A 21,126-nucleotide genomic window follows, 5' to 3' on the forward strand; every position below is an offset into this window, starting at 1 on the left:
GGTGTTAGCTGAGTGTCTGACAGGACTGCACCTCCTTGGAGCTTTTGAAATTCTTCCACCCCCACTGTGCTGGACTAGTGTTCAAAGAGATCTAGGGACATGAGAATTTTCAAAACAAGCAAGGCCTCTTTGGGGGGGGGGGGGGGCTCACATGATAAGCTTGTACCGAGTCCAAAGAAGTGTTGGCACAGGGATGTTTGGAATTCAACAACTGTTTGAAATGCAATAACTGTTTGCTTTTGTCACTCACAGGGTTGTCATTCACTGGAATGTTGAGAGTCTTCACAGTGAATGGAGCACCCTCCTGTCTTGTCCCCTCTTCCACTTTGTTTGATGTGATAAGTGATTTCTGTTTCTTTGGAGAAGAGGACTGAGGCTGAAATGGCAAAGCAGAAGGAGGAAAGGGACTTGATGAGGATAAGTACAATAATACCCCAGCTAATATCCTGAGAAATTTGAACACAACGGAGAGAGAGACAGAAAATAATAGAGCCTTACAGCCCAATCCTATCACTTTCATGGGAGTAGGGTCCATTGACTCTAATGGGATTTACTTCTGAGTAGACATGCATAGGATTGGGCTGTTAGTTCTCTCAAAACCTTCACACCACTAATTCCCACTCCCTCTCATTGTATAGAGAGACAGAAAAAGAAAGTCGTCGTCCCCCATTCTCAAAGAATCTGGGAATTCTGGCTGCTGCATCCTTCCTGCTAAAACCTACTTCTCCAAATCTGTAGGATGTTCACTCTTTTATGGGGCTTGTTCCAAACCAGAACTAGCTGCATTTGGGCTGTTGCATGTTCAAAGGCAGACAGCAATTGATCGAATTACACCTAAGACAGATATGTGTACCTCAGTCCTGTTTCTTTTTTCTTTGCCACCCTTCCAAATAAGAACACCCACTATCTCTGTCCCTGGGTTATATATCAAGTCCCACCTTGATGCCTTGTGACACTTCCACACCCTTCTTTGCTCTAGTCCTTCTCAGCCTTGTCCTCCGTATTCCCGGGGTTGCCTCCTCCTCCACCAACAATCCATCTGCACCCTGCAGAACATGAAAGATAATTTTTTAAAAAAATTTGGAATTAAGCTTGAGATCAAATTGAATCCTCAGATATTTTAAGAGTCTCCTATTGGTCCTGTCCAGATCTTAACCACAGTGCTGTTAACTCAACACATGACCACTTGATCCATGCTGGCCAGAGTGGAAGCAGACATGTTTTGGGCCTTTTTCACAGGGAAGCCTTCTCCCAAACCCAAAAGAGGCTAGTGAGGTATTCTTTGTCCTCTATTACTCACCCTGCCCCTGTCTGTAACCATTACTGGTGGTGCATCAGTGATAGGGTTCCCCTCCTGCTTCTCTTCTTCCACGTCCTCCTTGTCATCATCCATTGTGAATTTAAGTGCAGAGACGGCTGCCTTTGTTGGAGAGAAAGGAAGTTAAAAGGGACGAAAGGCTTCTGTGCTAAGTTTATTTACTTAAAAGTTACATCTCTTATTAATAGCCTATCAGGCTTCTGGAATCAGTGCGATGGTTTTCACTTCATGACAAACCTTTGAGGCGAGCCAGGCCTAAGAGTGACAGTGACTTGCTCAAGGCTATCTACACAGTTATGTTCATAGTGAAGGAGGAATCTGTATACACCACATCCAAAGTCACTCCTCTACCACCCTGGTTTTAAATGAACTGGGCTTACTTCCAAGTGAGCTTGGGTAGGATTGTGCTGGGGATGAGGGGTAATTTGCAAGGAAGTGCCAAAGCCATTTCCTTAAACAGAGTTCCAAGTCTCCGTCCCCCTTGATTCGAGTTGCCCACGAGTCACAACAGGCGGCTGTCACAACTCATCCAGACCTGTTTTTCAAGTCTTTTTGACTCGAGTCTGAGTCTTTTCAAAAAATGAGTCACAGAAGTGGCAAAAAAAAAGGTAAGCAAGCACATACACAAAACAGAGTTGCAAGCAGACACAACAGTCTTGGCTTGAGTCTACTTGAATCTTTTCATTTTGACGGCAAAACTCTTGAGTTCCAAGTTTTTAAGGTTGTGAGGCGGGGGGGCAGGTGAGGCAGAGCCTCCCCATCAGAGTCCTTCGAAAAGCACCACCACCATGTGAAGCATCCAAGCACCCACAATCCATGTGTTCCGCGCGTGGGTAGTAGTTGCTTGGGTGCCTAGCAAGGCAGCAGTGCTTTTTGAAAGACTCAGACGGGGAGGCTCTGCTTCACCTGCCCCCCCACCCACCCACCGCACGCCCCTGCAAGTTTTTGACATGCACCACTCGAGTCACCACATGTGTCTTGAGTCCGAGACATCTGAGTCGTGGCCCACCCTGGCGATGTGGGGTCACTTGCCAGGAAACCCTGCCCCCTCAACGTAGATGCAAAGCTTCAACCCTCATGGGGGCAGGGAGTGGATTCCTCCGTGGGGAGGGAAATGCACTCTGCATTCACAGGGCGCAGATCCCTGGCCCAAAGGGAGCCCCACCCTGCAAGAGCCCAGGCACCCCAGGCTCGCCTTTTCACCCCCCAGGGGGGAAGGCAAGCGGGGGGGAGCCAGGTGATGTGCCCCCCCCTTCAACCACAGCTGCCTCTGCAGCCCTCCTGGTGCCACGTTCCCCTTGCTGGGAAGGCTGGAAGGCCCCCCCCCAGCAGCAACTCCGGGAAGGAAGTTGAGGGAGGGAGTGACTGCTTCCTGCCCCCCGCCCCAGCTGGCTGCCCCTCCTCGCCACTCACCCGGCCTCCCCAGGAGGGGGAGGAGGAGGAGACGGTGCTGGGCGGTGGGGGGGAGACCGGCCCCCTCCCTCGGCACGCGCCCACCGCCTCCAAGGCGCCTCTGCACAAGTGGAGACCCTGCTGGGAGGGAGGAGGGCCGGGCGGGGGCTCTGAGCTAGGAGAAAAATGTTGGGTGGGGGGGCTGGGGGAGGGCACTGCCCGCGGATTGGCTGGCGCTGCCCCCTCCTCCCCTCTCATTGGCGGAGGCGCTGGCTGCGGGGGGAATGACAGCGCGCAGGAGCCTCCTGGAGACCCGGGCGAGGGCTGCACCCGGGGGAGTCCCGCTCCCCCCCCCGTCTCTGGAAGGCGAGCTCGCGGAGGCTGCGGACCAGAGTTCGGCCCCAGGACTGCTCTCCACTGCCCGAGCCTAGCTCCAGGGCAGCAGGCGATGGGAGAGTCAATGGAGAACAAGAGGGCCTCTGAGCACGTGCAGAGCGCCTCTGCCAACCAGGGGCCTGCGGTGGAGTCCCTCGAAAAGCGCCGTGTGAGGCACCCACAACCCTTTGAGGCCGCCTTATAGCAGGGCGTGTGGTGGGTGGGGAGGCAGGTGGGGCAGAGCCTCCCCACTGGAGTCCTTTGAAAAGCGCCGCCGCCACGTGAGGTGCCCAAGCACCCACAACCCTGTTTCGTATATGCAATGTTGGGCAAAACTGACTTAAACCAATCCCCACTGCATTTTTTTTTATTTTCTATGTTGTCTGATTTCCTCTCCTAATTTTTCATTTTCTCTTCAGCTCCCATCCCCAATGTTCTGCTTTACCTTCTTATTCAACAAGAGACAAAAAAGTGGTTCCATCCACATCCTGGCTTTGGGTGCCAACCAAGGCTGGCCCATCCGTGATACCAACTGAGGCATCTCAGGCAGCAGACTGAGAGGTGTCCACCTGTTTACCTCCAACAGTGTCCTCTCACTCCCTAGATTGGACAAGGAAGAGAGATATGGGGCAAAAAAGGCAATGTGAAGAGAGTGGTGGGCAAATGAAGGTGAATAGCACCCCCCTCAGCATGGGAGCCAGCACCTCATAACTTAGAAATTAAGATTTGCCCTGGTTCAATATGGCAGTTGTCTTGGAGCCTTCATAGAGCTCCAAACCTCTCTCCTTACTCTTAAGTGTGACTGGAATGGCATTTTTGCTACTCAAGAATCACAGTGGTGTGAGCTTGTCTATCTGCTTTGACAAACTGGATTCCCTTCACTAGTACGTTTTTCTTTAGGGTACAGAGTTGCTTGTCTCCTCCTACCCACTGGAGATATTAAAGATAAATAGCCAAACTTGATGGGTCATTTATGCCAAAACCTTTCCATATTAAAATACTTGGATTGCAGATGTGAGTGTCTCCCAATAAATTTTTGTAAGGCTTTGCCCCCTGAAAGCCTTTGGAAAGATTTGGGGAGGTTTGTTTACCTTTTGCTGTTGGGTCCAATAATGTTTTCCACCATTGTTTTGGGGGGAAAGGGAAAGTAGGATTTGTAAATTCATTAGGGTTTTCAACTCTTTTCCTGACAGAAATAAAGCATCCCCTGTAACACTTCAAAACTAACCAATCTATTTTAGCATAAGCCTCAAGAGAGTGCAACCTTGTCCTGAGATGTGTGTTGTAGCATCCAGATCTAGAACAATTAGAGATATGATGCAAAAATAAGTCAGCATCTCTTACAAGCAGGGTATGTCAGGAACCAACTAGAAAAAAAAATCTACATCTTGGGTCCTGTCTGTATAAAACAATGATAGAAGTCTCTGGCAAAATAATATCTAGGCATGGGACTTTATCCTTTTTCAGGAGATTCCTATGCAAACATAGGGTGCAATCCTAACCCACTTTCCAGCACTGGCATAGCTGTGCCAGTGGGCCATGTACTGCATCCTGCAGTAGGGTGGCACTCACGGAGGCCTCCACAAAGTATGGGAATGTTTGCTCTCTTATCTCAGAGCTGGTAACCACACCCAACTGCAGGATGCAGCATATGTCCCATTGGCACCCCTATGCCAGTGCTGGAAAGCACTGACATAAGGGGTTAGGCTTGCACCCTAAGTAAACTTGCATAGGATTGATTGTACATAATCATACAGGAAGTGGACACTGGCTCCCCTCCACTCAATATATTACTTAAGAAAAGAGTATAATTTGTTCTGTATGTGCTTGATGAATGTACTAGTAACTTGATTAATGTTTTTATTCCCTCCTACCCTGCTGGCAGTAATAATACTGTTCAGGGATATATTTTTTGCAGAAAAAAATATTTTATTTTAAAATAATGGCAGCATTCGCTCCTAAAAAAGTATCTGAATCACATGACAAGATCCCCTCCCTTTTGTATTCTCTCACACACAATAAGTTCAAATTCTTCTTGGCTGTCCCCTTTCCTTGGGCTTCTGTCAGGCCTTCCTCCCAGCATTGTGGATTCTCTGCTATCTGGTGAGTCCTGTGTCCCAGTTTAAAGTTTCACTGCCATTTAGGAAACGCCTGGAAGGTCTCATAACCTGATGAATTGTCTCATGCTGGTTACGGTTGGAGTTTTGGCTGAAACCCTTCCCGCACACCCTGCATTTGTAAGGCCTTTCTCCTGTGTGGGTTCGCTGGTGCTCAATGAGAACAGAGCTGCGTGTAAAACTCTTGCCACATTTTACACAGGTATAGGGCTTCTCTCCTGTGTGAGTGATATGGTGCCGGATGAAATCCGTGCTGCGTGCAAAGCATTTCCCACACTGAGGGCACCTATAAGGCTTCTCAACCAGGTGGCTTCTCTGGTGTCTCACCACTACTTTATTGTTCATAGAGGGGCTTTCCTCAGAGGCCTGAGATTCTGCAGATCCTGGTTTGGCTGCCAAACTCTTTTCCGTTCTCAACAGGCTTTTTGGCCTGTTCCTCTGGCATTCTGCCCTTTGCCGATTCAGTCCCCAGCGCACTTGAGTGCCTGTTCTCTCCTTGCTGTGAGTCCTCTCATGCTGGTTACGGTTGGAGCTTTGACTAAACCCTTGCCCACAATGGTGGCATTTGTAAGGCTTCTCACCTGTATGGATTCTCTGATGTTCAAGGAGAATTGAGCTCCGGCTGAAGCTCTTCCCACAGTCAAGGCACAGATAGGGCCTTTCTCCAGTATGGGTTCTCTGGTGCCTCAGGAGATCCGTGCTTCTGTGATAACTTTTTCCACAGTCGGAGCACTTGTAGGATTTTGCCTTGTGGGACAGAGAACTCGTGGGCTCCTTGAATTCCTCTTTACCCTGAGCTGGTTCGTCTTTTGCTGAGTCCCCTTTATTTCTTCCCCACTTGGGGCTCCCTGACAGTGTCCCATGCCATTCCATGTCCATTTTGGAGGGACTTTCTGCTTTATTCTTACCTTCACCAGAGAGAGACAGAATCCAAGCCGAATTTGTGCCATGTGCTGTGGGGACAGAAAAAAAAAAAGTTGATCACCAAACAAAGCAGCAGTTTGAGGACCCAGAGCCCAACCCTACGCATGTCTACTCAGAAGTCAGTCACATTATAGTCAATGGGGCTTACTTCCAGGAAAGTGTGGATAGGATTGTAGCCTCAATCCTATCCAACTTTCCAACACTGGTGCAGCTGTAATGCAGCCTTGAGGTAAGGGAACAAATGTTCTCATACCTTGAGGAGACCTCTGTAACTGACTTCCCACCACAGGATGCAGCACATGCCCCATTGTGCACTGGCACTGGAAAATTGGATAGGATTGGGCCTTTAGGTTGCAGTCCTATCCACAGTTACCTGCAGGGACATGTGGTGGGTTGGGAGGCAGGTGAGGCAGAGCCTCCCCACTGGAGTCCTTCGAAAAGCAGCAGTGCCGACATGTGAGGTGCCGCTTTTTGAAGGACTCCAGTGGGGAGGCTCTGCCTCACCTGCCTCCCCACCCACCACACGTCCCTGCTTACTTGGGTGCAAGCCCTGTTGACTATAATGGGGCTTACTTCTGAGTAGACTTGCATAGGCTTGGGCTGTGAGTTACTTGGAGTTTCAGACATAGGAAGTGGCTCTGGAGAAAGATTCTGGGGTGGATCCTAGTCAAGCTTAGCCCAGGTCTGGGCTCACCCCCCCCCCACTCTGCCCTCCCCGCCACGACCCACATGCTCACCTGGCTTGAGCACCAGGGATCGTCCTGCAGGGACAGCCAGAGGCAGAAGCAGGTACACTGAGCCACCAGGCGCCCCCCCGAGCTGCAGAGGGGGAGATGGGGCAGGGGGAGCCCCACCCTCCATGACAAGGGCAGGAGCAAGCTATGGGGTCTGCTTGCAGCAGGACCTGCTTTCCAACCCACAGGCACAGCACCAGGACCCGTGTGCAGGAGAATGTCGTTGCACTGTATGCTGGGAAATGTAGTTTTCTCAACGGGCATAAGGGTTTAAATGTCTGGTCCTCCCCTAAGATGGCTGCCTCCTCTTCGGCGTCACTGCCCTCAACCAACATGGCCGCCGCCCACTACACTCCTGCACGTATTTCCTATCATGTTGCCCTTACGTAAGATGGCGGCCACTCAACTTCAGGGGGACGGCGTGCCCTCAGTCAAGATGGCGATCGCGGCGCTGTGTGTGTTTTTTTGCAACGCAACCAACCGGTGCTCGTTTTTTTTTTGCCCTCAGCAGAGATGGCGACGCTCAAGCCGTCGCACCTCGAGAAACAAGGCGCACGTCTATTGGCTACAGTGGGAAGCAAGGCGCACTGTGATTGGGCGGGCGGGCTGGCTCTCGAGGAGGCAGTGTCGAGGGGAGTCGCCAGGGGAAGGGCAGGGGAGGAGGGAGTGCTGGTGAGTTGGAGGGAGGGGGCCGGCGGGCCGTCTCTCCCTCCCCCCGTGAGGTGCGTGTTGAGGTGGGAAAAGGCAGCAGCCGAGGAGGGCGAGGGGTGGAGGTGAGGTGCGGGGGGCGCTGGCGGGGGGGGAGGAGGAGGAGGATGGGGCTGAGGCGATGCGAAGTGACTGGACGGGAAGGCTGCTGGTGGGAGGGGGCGGTCTGGAGGGTGGGGGGTACTTGGGGGCTCTGGGGTCCTGAGGGGGTACTTGGGGGTCCTGGCGGGAAAGGAGGGGGGAACTTGGGCGCTCTGGGGGGAAGTGGGTGGGGGTACTTGGGAGCCCTGGGGGAAAGGGGATACTTGAGTGTCCTGGGGGGAAGGAGGGGGGTACTTGGGGGTACTTGGGGGCCCTGGGGAGAAGGAGGGTGGAGACACTTGGGGTCCTGAGGGAGGTCCTGGAGGGAAGAGCGTGGGGGGTACTTGGGTACCCTGGGGGGAAGTGGGTGGGGGGTACTTGGGAGCCCTGGGGGGAAGTGGATAGTTGGGGGCCCTGGGGGGGTACTGGTGGAGGCTGGGGATGGGAGGGAATCTGGGGAGGGGATTTGACTGGGAAGGGGAAGAAGAGGGGCTCATATCTGGGCAAGGGCCAGGGAAGAGAGTTGAGGCGACCAGTGGAAGTGTGTGAGGGCTTGGACCTCATGGAAATATATGTGAGGGAGATTTAGGCTGAAATCCTATCTATAATTACCTGGGAGTAAGCCCCATTGAGTACAATGGGATTTACTTTTGAGTAGACATGTCTGGTCTAGAGGGTAGAGCCTCCGTCTGCCTGAAGATAACATCCACAAGGTTGCCAGTTCGAGGCCACCGGCACCGTGCGACCTTGAAGCAGCTGACAAGCTGCAGCTGAGCTGTTCCATCTGCTCGGAGCGTGGGAGGATGGAGGCCAGAATGTCAAACCAGATCGGAGTGTAACACCTTGAATGTAGTGGTTCTTGAAAGAGAGAACCTTCTTTCAATTTGTAAAAATCCCTGCATGGATTTAATAAGCCTGCCTATGTAAACCGCCTTGAATAAAGTCTTGAATAAAGACCAAGAAAGGCGGTATATAAATACTGTATATTATATTATATTATTATTATGATGCGTAATTGGCTACCTCAGAAGGCCAGGTGCAAAGGAGTGGCACCAGGATGCAGGTCTCTTGTCCCCTCCCTGAGGCATCTGGTGAGCCACTGTGAGATGCAGGAAGCTGGATTAGATGGGCTTTTGGCCTCATCCAGCAGGGCTCTTCTCATGTTCTTATGGCTGGAATGCAAAGAGATGGAAGGGCAGCTTTAGGTAGGCACTGATTTTTGTTGTCGTCTTCTCTCTGCCTTGGAACCTCTCATGTGCTTCAGACAGCACCTATCTTTAATTTGTATTCTTGTCCCTACTTTCTCTTGGCAGGAGACTAAGGCTTACTGATTATAGTCAGCAAGAGTTAGAATTGCTGACCTCCCTATCCCTTCTTTCTGTGGTCTTCCCTGGGGGGAGGGGGCCCTAGATGCCTTTAAAAGGGAATTGGACAGATTTCTGGAGGAAAAGTCCATCACATGTTACAAGCCATGACGGGTATGTCCAACAACCTGCTTTGTGAAGTAGACTGGCACATACTTCTTGGTCTGCTTGCCGCTTTATGAGGATAATAACAGCAGGAGGAAAAAACTGAGGTCACAAGAGGTGAAAGTTTAGGGGTGGTGTCTCCCTTATGGAGAGACTTGGATTCACCAAGGTGTTGCCCTGTTCTTAATATGTCTGTCAAGTGGATTATCTGTAAAGCTGCTGAGGATTTTGGCAGTGTGGTTTCTCCTCTGCCCTCCTGGCTTGTGCTAGTATGGAGTAACATTGATAGTCTCAGTTGCCCCTTTAATTTGCTGGCTCCCATCTGCATTTGTTAAATGCCTGTAAGCTTTAGCACATCCTACTGAACTGAGACATCTGCTGAACAATTCCTCTTGTCATCTGGTTGCTCTGGAAGGTCCCTGTGGAAGAAGGGTGGATTTGGGTTGTCACTGACATACTATTTACACGTCTCTTAATGATTTATAATTGCCTTCTTTGAGGGGAGACATAATTAGTCCCCCTTGTGCCTGTCTTCTCTCTTCCTCCATAAGAAGAATCAATGTTTTGAGTCTACCAGTCATTACAACAGCAATTAGCATGAACTGGATACTGCCTAATGTATTTTACCATCCCTAAGTTGCCACCTCAACAGTAAAACTTAGTAAATCCTCAACTTAGTAAATCCTTTCTCTTTTCTTAAGTGGGAGGAACTGTGATTGTCAGCCCTGTTGTGGGGTATAAGAACAGAACCAGGAGATAGTGTGTGTTCCAGCTTGAACTGGTTTAAGAGATGTAACACATGAATGGCATGTTGGAGAGAGCTAGGTTTGTGGACCCAAGAAGAAATCTTAACTCTTTTTTCCCCCTCTACAGAAACAGAGAGCTGAGCAATGAGGGCCTGGTGGGCAACTCTGGGTGACCTCCTAATCCCTGATTCCATGGAGGTAGAGGTGTCTGCCTCCTGAGGCCATGGAGTGCCCCCTCCTTGAAAGTGCACCAGAAGGGGATCCACAGCCATCCTCTACCTTTCAAAGGAAGGTCAGGCGTCGACGAGTCATCATATATAGGTGAGAGGGAGGGTTGGTGGTCTCCCTGGCAGTTCAAGTGTGGAAGGGGAGGGAGAAAGTCTGGAAGTTCTCTATACTGCTTTGCCATTTCAGACCTGCTGCTGAGGAGCAGGGATCCCCCACCCTATGCCAGAAGCCCCTTGAGCAAGGCAGAACATCTTCCCTCCCATGTGGAGATGCAAGTCGGTCACCCACCAAGAGGCAACGGCTGCAGCAAGGGTCACCCCTGGTGGTGGAGAGGAATGGGGGAGTGTATGGCAGGATGGGAGAGACCCTGTGGCATGTGGCATCTCCCATGGAGAAGAAGCAACGGAAGGTGCTGGCTGTGGACCTGGAGGACTTTTTCTTGACCCAAGTACCTGTAAGGATGCTGTAGAGTGGGAACTGGGGTGTATGAGATGATTCCTTGTGAATGTACTAAAGTTGCTTCTGAGGCAGGCAGGAGAGCTTGAACAGGGAGCAAGGAAGGACATTCCTGGCTCCTTCTGATGGTGCCTGCCTCTGCACTGGAAATGCTCTTGCCCACCCACTGTCTAACTAAACTCGGTAAATTATCCTCCTGACAGAGTGTTTATGTTCACCCCTCCAGCTGCAAGCCAAGGAAGTTGCTTCAGTGACACCTTTTTTAAGAAGGTGCTGGGGCTAGCAATACCTAAAACCTGATGGGAAATGAGTGATATTGACATTTCCACCTGGGAGAGGACCCTCAAAGGCACTTTCCCTGGGCAGAAATGACAGCCTATGGGACATTCTTGAACTGGGAAAACTATTCCGATTTGCCACTTTGAAAGGATGCTCAGAACCCTGGAAGTACTTGCTGCTTTCCCCATTCCCAAATACAAGCACTTTGCTTTGAGAAAACGGAATTAGGATGTGGCAGTGCCTGCAGCAGTCGCGTCTTTCTATTTGAGCATTTACCAGTTATTTGACCCTGTACAAAAGACATCAGCTTTTTGAGAACTTTTGGGCAATTAGACTGTTCAGATCAACTGCTGAAAAGGTATGAATTTGCATAGCATTTGTGCAAAAACTCCATCCCATTTCAAATTGAACACTGGAGTGCTGATGCTTTTCAAGATTAAGTACCCCAAGGGATGGATTTATCCCCATAAGTAAATTCTTGTGTGAATAGGTTCAAGAAAAGGAAAAATGTTTCTGTCTCCAGTTGTTTGAAACTTAGGATGCATGTGTGTGTCTCTCTTTTCCAAGGAGATCCCAAAAGAATGTTCATCTTTGCAAAGACCCACCATGTCTCCCTGTGCAAGTCCTCTCCAGCTGACAAGCACAGATGAAGATAGGGCTTCCAGGTCAACAGAGAGTCAAAGTAGTGTATTGTGTAGGTGAGCAAGGATGCATAAGGCTGGAGAGGAGAAGGAGTGAGATCCAACACATAAGTGGAAATCTCCTGACTTTATCCCCGCCTTCTTTGCATCACTTCCAGATCATCTCTTCCAAAGGGGGACTTCCCACCATTTCAGGAGCCTCAGAATAGGTTGTCTCATGCATGCCGGCAGCTATGGGGCCAGTCTCCTCCTCGGTGCCATGAATCAGAGCTCCTGCAAGCCAAGAGGCAGTGTCTCCAGAAAGGGGCACCCTTAGCAAATGGAAGTGAGTTGACAAAAGTGTCCCCGCTGGAGAAAGCCCGTCAGCAGATTCTGACCTTCAGCTTGCATGACTGCTCCTTGAACCATGCACTGGTGAGTTAGGGGTGAGGTGTAGCCTTGGAAAGGGGGAGGGACATATTGGATAAATCCATATAGAGAGAGGTGAGTGAGATGGCTCGTCATGCATTTTGGTTTAGATGTCTCTTCTTGCTGACAGGATGCTGCTGGTGGCAAGGAGCAGCTGGAGAACTCAGCTCCTTGCAGGTGAGTGTTTGTATCCCCCTCCCCCATCAAAGCAACTACGGCAAGAAATTGGATATGTTTTTCTTTGTCCAAGAGAATTCCTGTTACAGAATAAGAAAATTGACTATCTTCAACCGTCATTGCTGATGCCTCTTTTACCTTCCCAAAGTTTCTTGGAGTGTAATCTCTTTCACCTTGAGTGAAATGCAGACTTTGACTCCTGGGTCTGTTTAGCCCTCTAGAGCAGACATTTTCAACCACTGTGCCATGGCACACTGGTGTGCCGCGAGTGGTCCACAGGTGTGCCACAGGAATTTGGGGGAAGGTCATTTATTAATAGGGCCAATGGGAGATGTGAGCCCCCAATGGCAGCATGGTGTGCCTTTTCAATTGTCAAAAATCTGGTAGTGTGCCTTGACCATTTTATTGCCTTGTCAGTGTGCTGTGAGATGGAAAAGTTTGAAAATCACTGCTCTAGAGCAATATAATTTGATTGGTCAAAGGAGACTGCCCATCACTTCCACTTGTTTCCACCCATATGCAGGAGTAGTCAATCTTGCCAGTCATCTCTAAATACAGAAAAGCCCACCCCTTCAGATCAGCAGGAGCACCATCCACAAATAGGTAGGTGGGGCTCTGATTTTGGTGCTGGGTTCTGTTTGTCCTACAGTACATGCTGGCATTTCAGAGGGTGCATGTGTGAGTTTACAGGGTCATGCTTGGTTCCACAGGATTCTGCAAACTCTTTGAAAACCTCGCTCTTGCAATCAAAATACATATAAGCAAACTTGGCTTATGTAATTTTTATTTAGCTGTTTATTTGCAGAGACTTAAATCCCATTTTCTCCATTGAGGTCCTCAAGGTGGCTCACAAACATGTTCGAACAAAGTTGTTTTCACTTTCAGAGAGGATGACTTTTCTTCCGCCCTAGAACATACCAACAGACTCTTACCCTTGTGCTGTATGCTTGTTGCCCTTGCCAGGGAGTGAATATCCTCTGGCATTGCCCTTCAGTGCATGCTGTCTGAGCAGTAACATCACCATTGGAAGACCAGTGGTTTTCTTCCCCAAACATGCCCACCCCTCAACCTGGGATGGCATGTGACAATGTGGCATTATAACCTTAGACTGGGGCATGGGCTAAAAACATGTAACGCAGCCACCTTGCTGAAGCTAGTGGGTCTAGGTATGGTCTGAACAGGTGACTTTCTGGGAGTCCCACATGAGTTGCCTTGAGTTTCATGATGGATGAAATGCAGGATATATAAATGTGAAAAATTGAAGAGTGCAGTGGGATTGTGTTAGATAATTGTGTGCTGGCAAAGAATAATGGTTGAGCAAACTATGTAAACATTCCGTAAAAGATGCTGATGACGGTGTTGTGAGGGAACAAACATCTTATTCCTTAAGCCCTTCTGTGATAATACCATCTTCTTCTTCTCAGAAGATAGATCTTCTGAAGCAGCTGAACCTCTGTCCTCCTGGCCACCCTCAGCTTCAACTCTTTTGCGCCCATCGGTAGTCCCTCGTTTTCGGCACTGGGGCCTGGTCCCCGTCTTCCAGAGTATGCGTTCCAAGCTGGAAGCCTTTGCTGACATCTTCCTTAGCCCGTCCAAGCCATCCCTTCCATCCACAGAGGGAATGTCCTCGCTGCCACCGTGCCCTCAGGAAAACCAGGACCAGGTGGCAGCCCAGCCAGGATCCCCACGCCAAGGAGTCAACATTGAGGTGAAAATTGCCATTTCAGAACCAAGGCCTCGGAAGAGGAGTTGTCACCATGAAAACGAGGAAGAGGAGGCAGGCAGTGTGGTGGTGAGCGGGCGACCCCCTATCCGCCAGTGGCGCCTGAATGAAGGGGACCCTGCTCCCCATCCCCGCCTTGGACGCAGCTACTCTTGCCCCAACTTTCCTGGGGCCCACTCTTGGCAAGCGTCCCCGGTAGCCCTTTCCCTCTCTGCGCAGCTACGACAGCGCCGGCACACAGTATGCAGCCTGGAGGTGTCCCGAGAGCTGGGTCGCCCCATCCCACCCTGCCTACTCAAGGAGGTGTACCCCTTCAGTACACCCCCTGTACGCCTCCTGTTTGGTCCCTCGGTGCACACTTCCCACTGTGATGGTTCCTCCTACTCTTCCCCGGTGCCTTCCTGCTGTCTTGAATCTGACCCGGCTCATTCCAGGTAAAACCTTTTCTCTTCCTACTTTGCCTTGCACCTATAAATGTTTGCTGTTCCTCAAAAGTCCAGTAGAGCCAGACTTTCCAAAAAAGGAGGCAAACCAATGTGAAAAAGGCAGGAGCAATCCTTTAAGTATTTGTGCACTTAAGCCTGCTCTCCTTTGACTCCTGGCTTTTAAACACAGACCAAATCTTGACTGGACAAAGACTGCATTAAGAGATGTTGAATCCCAGCAATGGTTCTGGGATATAAAGGTTTTTGTCTGATCCTTTCAGTGAACTGGATCCTGAGCAGCAGGGAAGATCTTGCGGTCTCCTTGGCTAGATAGTACTAGACTAGAAGGAGTAACGGTCCTGACTCTGCATTAGGCCCAGCACCTGCATTTCCGCTTGTTGACTTGTGCTGAAGTTCAGAAGGGTGGGCCTTATTTTCCATTGGTTCTCTGGCTTACAGGCATGAAGGCACCAATTCCCTGGCTCCCACAGTACTTTGCACCTCTCATGTCTGTGCTTCAATAGTTCATTACTTTGGTCCCTAGCCTGAGATGCCAAGTGAACACTGGGAATGTCTAGAACTTGCCAACTCATATTCTTTCATCTCTCCCTACAGGGACCTCTCCCCCTCTTCAGATGGTGGACAGAGGATGCTGGGGGTTGACCTAGACATGGGTGACTCAGAGATGCTTGCATCGGAGCAGATGATATTTTCAGAGGCTGAGATTAAAGTTAGTTTCTGGCTGATACAGGGTTTTGCTTTGAGTCACAGTGCTGTGAGAAACGGGTGGCTGGAAATTTGGTCCTAACCTGTTATGCCCTTTCACAGTTCCCTTATCTCCCTAAAAACTTGCAGGGTTCCCAAGACAACACCATAGGGAAGGTGTCCTGCATAAGGATCCGTAAGACACCTGCCAGGCAACAAGCAAACCTCACCCCCATGGGGCTTCCCCGGCCAGTCAGGTGAGGGCTTGAATAGAATGGGCAGGGCAGGACTCAAAGAAGAGTGAGTCTGACACAGTTTCCCAAGAGTCTGGGAACCTGAGAGTCATGTTGTCCAGTGCTTAGGGGAGATGTAGGGTCTGGTCGGCTGCAGCTGTGAGTGTGGATTTGATGAACTAATTGATGGGATGACACTATGTCTGGGAGGAACGGAATCTGTTGCTTAAGAACTTGGGCTGTCTGCTATGTTAAAGATGTGCAAATTGATCCTCCTCTGCCTTTCCAATCAATGTAAAGAAATGCAGGATTTCTTGGCTACAGACCAGTACTGTGGGCCCTTATTACTCACAGATTCAAGACCTGTGGATTTGATTATCCACAGGTCCCGAACCCTCATGTTGTCCCAACATGGACCCTCTCGAGGCAATGAGAGCTGCACTCCTGTTGCCTCCAGAAAGTGTTCTGAGGCCTCCATGGCCTCCATAGGCCTCAGGAGACCTTAGAAGGTCACTACTGGTTTTTGGTTTAAAACCTCACTTCTGGTTCCCCCCCCCCCCCCCCGATCAGAAGTGGAAGCTGCAGAAGAGAAGCTGCATACTGCCTCCACAGATCTTAGAACACTGTCTGGAGGTGATGGAAGTGCACGTCTGTCACCTCTGGAGGGTTAAAGGTGCCGAGTTCCACAAATTGCTTTATCCATGGGGGTTCTTGGAATGGAATCCCCACAGATAATGTGGAACCCCCGTAATTAGAGCACTTGGGTTCTTCTATCTGGTGTGCTAGAGATGAACATTCCTGAGTTTGCCGGAGAATGCAAGCTACAAGATGTGGGGAGGTGTTGGCTTTGTGCTTCTGGGGATCTTGGGAAGGTGTTTGGGGGAATAAGACCCAATAGGCTAGATTGTCTGTGGGATCTGTGAGAAGAAGGTAGCCAGGGTGCTGAGGTCTCCTGAGAGGAGAACTGGTGTATGGGAGAGCTAAATGCATTTTATTGGCCCAGACAATGGGCATTTTTGGCACTGACCAAGACTTTCCCAGGTGTTGATGAGCTTTCTTTCCTTTAACAGGCTGAATAAGAAGGAGTTCAGCCTGGAAGAGATCTACACTAACAAGAATTACCGTACACCCACGGAGAAGAGGTGAGGAGGTCCAGTTGGAGGGATGCTAGTCTTTTCATGGGTAACTTGGTGGATACATGTTCTACTTATTTCAAATTAACAGTTGTTGACTAGGAATTCAGTATTCTATCTTTAGTATCTGAAATAAGAAATGCCAGCTCTTGCCATCTGAACAGATATGGTAACATCTGGTGGTGGTGACATATGGAGGGTATAGAGAGGATCAGTGTAAACTCCCACAAGTTTCTGACCATCTAGTACAGTGGTTTTCAACTGCTGTGTGCCGTGAGGCTGCCTCAGGTGTGCCGGGGATCAGAGGTGGCAGGCAGCAGCCCGCATGCGGGAGAAGCGGCTGCTTTGAGCCTCCCGCGGCAGGGAGAACAAGCAAGGGAGCAGCCAGGGAAAGGGCTGGCCGCGGCTGCTTTGCATCCCACACAGCAGCTGAAGAGTCCGCTTGGAGCTTGCTCCTGCTACTGAGCATGACTCAGGCTGCAACCTGATTGTCACTTTCCTGGGAGTAAGCCCCATTGGCTACTATGGGGCTTACTTCTGAGTAGACATGCATAGGGTTGGGCACAAAGGTGGTTGTTGCCTGCACTTTGGGGCTTTTAGAGGAAGAGCACTGGGCCACAACCCTAGCCACACTTACCTGGGAGTAAGCCCCATTGACTATAATGGGGCTTACTTCTGAGCAGGCATGCATAGGATTGGGCTCTGGGGGTGCTATCCCATCCACACTTAGCTGAGAGTAAGCCCCATTGACTATAATGGGGCTTTCTTCTGAGCAGGCATGCATAGGATTGGGCTTTTGGTTGGACCCTTTTTTTCTCAAATACACAAGCAGGCAATTGGCATTTCTCTCCTCTTCTCCCCCACCCCACCCCCAGGCATATTTCCTCCCCCCAAATCTGACAATCACAGTTAGCTACTGTCCCTCCCCTCACTTGTCCACACCTTCCAAAGATACAAAATCACTGCCTCACATTCTCTCTCTCTCCCCCACCCTCAGTTTAATCCTGCACTTTTTTCAATCATGTCTCCTCGCTGCCCCTCACCCACTATGTGATCAGCCTGCCCTGTCCTTGCCAACACTTTCTGGCACTTTTGATAAGAATTTGAACATAGAATTTTTCCTCCTTTTCAGAAACCACGTATACTTCCCTCTTCATGCTTCTTGTCAATTTTTTTGTCATGTAATGATTTAATTGTATTAATTTTATTAATTCAAGATTATCTGTAATGTAGTAATTTAATGCAAGTAAAAAACTGGTAGTGTGCCTTGACAATTTTAGTGCCTTGTCAGTGTGCTGTGAGCTGAACCCACTGTGATTATGGGTTGTAGTTGTGGCTAAGTCCCATTGAAATCAACAGGACTTGAGTTGTCTTATTACTATCAGTAGTTCTTAATCAAGATGCACTTTCTTTGGATATAACACAAAACTAATAGTTGTACTTATCCTAGCCACAAAATTTCAAGAGTTAGTCTATGTTTTTTGTAGTTCATGTTCATTTCTTGATCTTTTTTATAGAGGCTAGGCTAGCATCAATACTTGAGAGTCTATGAAGTGCACTCCTTTTCCCTCTGGTGTCTCATCTCCTTCCCTTTGTTCCTTGAAGGTCATTTGAAACTATTTTTGAGGTGCCACTGGAACGCAATGGAACACTCATCTTTACCAGCCAACGCAAGCTGAAGCGAGCGATGGAGTTCCGGGAGGATGGCCTTCCACGCAAGCAGCGCAAAGCCCGCTCCCGTGGGGGGCGCAGGGCAGGAGGACGGCGAGCTCATCCCCAGCCACCGGAGTTGGAGGAGATGCTGAAGCAGCGACTAGCTGAGCTTGATGCCCTATTTGAGGAGGGGGAAGAGTGCTGATCAGATCCAAGTCTACATTGGTACAGAGGAAAAGGCAGAGCCCTTAGGATTCCTTGCTCTCCTATCTTTACCAGATGCACCTGCTCCTCTAAAACAGCAAGCCACAGTTACCACTCCAGACTTGTTTTTGTGATCCTGTTTGTTCTGTCTCCTCCTTTCCCCCACCCCATCCAGTTGGTCTTGTGTTACTGTTGTCTCACCCTTTATTGATCCTAGATCAGTCTCCCTGTACAGACACTTGCTGACATAAAAACCGGGTTGGGTGTCCTTCAGCACCACCTGACCAATCACCAAGCTGCCTACCTTTGCACCATCTCACTCCCCTTTTGCTCAGCTCTTTGTCTCATGAGCACAAGAGGAAGAACTTTGGTGGTGTTTCACAGCAGTATGTCTTTGGCATTCTGCTGCCTACGCACAATTGGACCATCAGTGCCCGCATGAAGAGGTCTGGCACAGAACTCTTTCGTCCAGTGCTGTGATATTGTGCCATCTATTAGAGATTCATAGTAAGCAAGGGATGTGTCCAACCAGATGTGGAGACAGTTACCTGTTCTGGAGCTGCCATATCTACCAAAACAACATATGAACGCAGAGCAGTTTACAAGCCTGTAGGGTGGAAAGGACAAAGAAGGGGATTATGAGAAAGCCGCAGCAGGAGCAGGCTTTTTATAGGGCAGGAGATGAAACAGAGGAAGGAAATATTTGTTAAGAGGCTGAGAAACAGAGGAAGGGAAGATATGTCAATAGGCTGGAAAAAGGGTAAGTGTCCCTGCCCGTTAGTTAAAGCTTAGGTGGTGTGTGAATGACTGGGAATCTTGACAGTAGCCCTTGGCACATCGATCCAGGATCAGGGCCTCAGTATTCCCAGTTCAGATCTGCGAGCTGCGCCTGTGTTCTGTTAGGTGTGAGGTTTTTTGGTTTGCATTTTTTGTATTCTATATTTCTAATAAACTTTTCAGCTTGAAAAAAAAACCTATGGTCTTTAATTGAGCTTTGTATTTGTGAGGACTTGGGGTGTGGCTCTGGGGGGAAATGAGTTACCGTGCATGGAAGAGCTCATTCTACTTTGGAATAAGTGTATTAAGAGAATAAAAAACAGGTGAATTATGGGCTGCAGCATTCAACTTCCTCTACTAATTTATTGCCTGCAAAAGTTTAACCTATGAGGAAAGGTGGTAAATCTTATTTGCTGTGACAAGATGAGATAAATATTTATTGACACTTTGTTGCAGGCTGTGGGAGTCCTGACTGCCTCATTAAGAGCCTCTTCATTGTGCTTTGACCACTGCTATATATGAGGTCCTTTATTAAGCAGATGGTTGTTAAATGATGCACGCCTGTAACTGACAATGACATCATTGCCAGTTCCAGTGCTACTTCCAAAAGGTGGACCATGCAAAGTGGTATGGCGGGGGACAAATGTTAAGATATGCTGGTCTAAAAGTAACTGCATTCCGTCCTTCTCAACTATTCTAAATTTATTGAGCTCCCTCCCCTTTGTTCCAGTGGGCCCTGGTCAAAACTTCTAATATTTAAGGGATGGGCCTGCATCTGGAGGGGGAACTGCTGCCCACCAACTCACTCTTTGTGTAGGCCTGCTTGTCGTGCTTTAAACTTGTGTGAGGGGAAAAGGATGCCTGCCTACAATTGGACTTCTTTCCGTACTCTGCCCTCATGGTTACACCTTTACCTCATGACTTGATTTGGCTGTTTTAGCCTTTTTTAAAAAAGCATACTAAACTTCTTCAACGAAGTGCAGGGCAAATAGTTCAGTCCTCCTCCACCACCTGCTTTTCTGATAAAGTGTTAGGATAAACACATCCAGAACAGTGCTGGTTCTGTACACTGCATACAGGAGCCCAAGATTGGTGGGTGGGCAACCTGACATTGCCCTGACCTGGAACGCATGAGGCACTTTTGTGTAGTCTGTCTGCCTGACTCCACTGTTGCAGTTGCTCCCTCTCCCAAACATCTCAGAGGATGGTCTTCTGTTGATGGTGTTTGTCACAGATTTCTACCCCTCCATTGCACTCCCTTCAAGAGCTCATTTTATCTAATAGTCCGTGTGGTGGGGTGGAGAGGGGCAGCTGGCTTATGTGATACAGTTTGCTGCTGGATCTGTAGTTAATCATGCTCGGCTGTGTGTATGCGCTGTGGCTTTCTCTCAATTTTTCCCTTAGTGAAAAGACAGGCTACTCAGTTTGTGCTCAACATGTGCATATTTTTAAAGTTGCTATTGTGTTTTTCTATGATGTTAATTCTTTCCAGTTACAAGACAAGTTCCAGAGTGTGTTGTGATAAAGCCATAAATACTGTAGCACCTTGAAGTGTTATTTCAGCATCAGTGTGTGTGGGCATGTGGTGAGAAGGAAGGCAGAGCCTCCCCACCTGGAATCCTTTGAAAAGTGCCATCACTGCCGTGTGAGGTGTGCAAGCACACACAACCCATGCTCATAGCTGGACAGAATTCCAGAGCGCATGGGTTGCAAGTGCTTGCACACCTCACACGGCGGCGATGGCACTTTTCAAAGGACTCTAGGTGGGGAGTCTCTGCCTCACCTACCTCCCCACCCACCCCATGTCTCTGGTGTGGCCTATGTAGTGTAATAAGCTACATATACCTTTTTATAACATCAGGAGGAGTACAGAATTCTTAAAATACATGTGTGCGCCACTTAATGAAAGGGATACATTTTCCAATCCGTTATGTGATTAAGTTGTTAAGTGAACACTCAGTCCAATGTAGTACCTTTGTTGTGTAAATAGACCCTGCCAGATACTAGCTGGCTGCACAGGCTAGTGGAGACCAATGCCTGTTCTTTGCATTAAGAGCCTCTGTGTAAACAGGCACTCAGCTGCAGGCTATGGGAGTCGCGACTGCCTCATTAAGAGCCTCTTTGTTGTGCTTTGTATATGCGGTCTGTCAAGCAGAAGGTTGTGGAGAGATGCACACCTGTACTGAACGATTTGAACTTGACTTGGGCAGAAGCCAGAGT

General features: G+C 49.2%; 3 protein-coding genes across 9 annotated transcripts in view; 1 reads left to right on the forward strand and 2 right to left on the reverse strand.

Moving 5' to 3' along the window:
• Positions 1-3,579, reverse strand: part of LOC136653480 (zinc finger protein 721-like) — a 29,546-nt gene extending 25,967 nt beyond the window's left edge. Inside the window, exons 1-4 of the mRNA XM_066630377.1 lie at positions 3,531-3,579; positions 1,301-1,420; positions 939-1,046; positions 251-376 (exon numbers count right to left, since the gene is read on the reverse strand). Coding sequence (XP_066486474.1) covers positions 251-376; positions 939-1,046; positions 1,301-1,420; positions 3,531-3,572 — 396 coding nt within the window. The 5' untranslated portion in view covers positions 3,573-3,579. The remainder of the gene's footprint in view (positions 1-250; positions 377-938; positions 1,047-1,300; positions 1,421-3,530) is intronic.
• A 1,466-nt stretch (positions 3,580-5,045) lies between these two features.
• ZNF768 (zinc finger protein 768) lies at positions 5,046-7,031 on the reverse strand. Its single transcript, XM_066628976.1, has 2 exons — positions 6,864-7,031; positions 5,046-6,155 (listed from the first exon to the last, which is right to left on the reverse strand). The coding sequence occupies exons 1-2, from the start codon at positions 6,985-6,987 to the stop codon at positions 5,182-5,184; spliced, it is 1,098 nt and encodes a 365-aa protein (XP_066485073.1). The 5' UTR covers positions 6,988-7,031; the 3' UTR covers positions 5,046-5,181.
• A 450-nt stretch (positions 7,032-7,481) lies between these two features.
• Positions 7,482-19,088, forward strand: PRR14 (proline rich 14). Of its 7 annotated transcripts, none has more exons than XM_066628959.1 (12): positions 7,482-7,532; positions 9,992-10,185; positions 10,279-10,546; positions 11,395-11,525; positions 11,627-11,882; positions 12,007-12,053; positions 12,577-12,656; positions 13,478-14,210; positions 14,817-14,931; positions 15,057-15,163; positions 16,210-16,281; positions 17,878-19,088. In XM_066628959.1, the coding sequence occupies exons 2-12, from the start codon at positions 10,088-10,090 to the stop codon at positions 18,128-18,130; spliced, it is 2,160 nt and encodes a 719-aa protein (XP_066485056.1). In that variant the 5' UTR covers positions 7,482-7,532; positions 9,992-10,087; the 3' UTR covers positions 18,131-19,088. The 7 variants fall into 7 exon arrangements, with proteins under 7 accessions (XP_066485056.1, XP_066485055.1, XP_066485059.1 ...); XM_066628958.1 differs by having other exon boundaries at positions 7,511-7,582; XM_066628962.1 differs by having other exon boundaries at positions 7,511-7,582; positions 11,398-11,525.
• Positions 19,089-21,126: the final 2,038 nt, after the last annotated feature.

Source organism: Tiliqua scincoides, chromosome 5, assembly GCF_035046505.1.
Source record: "Tiliqua scincoides isolate rTilSci1 chromosome 5, rTilSci1.hap2, whole genome shotgun sequence".
Taxonomy (NCBI): domain Eukaryota; kingdom Metazoa; phylum Chordata; class Lepidosauria; order Squamata; family Scincidae; genus Tiliqua; species Tiliqua scincoides.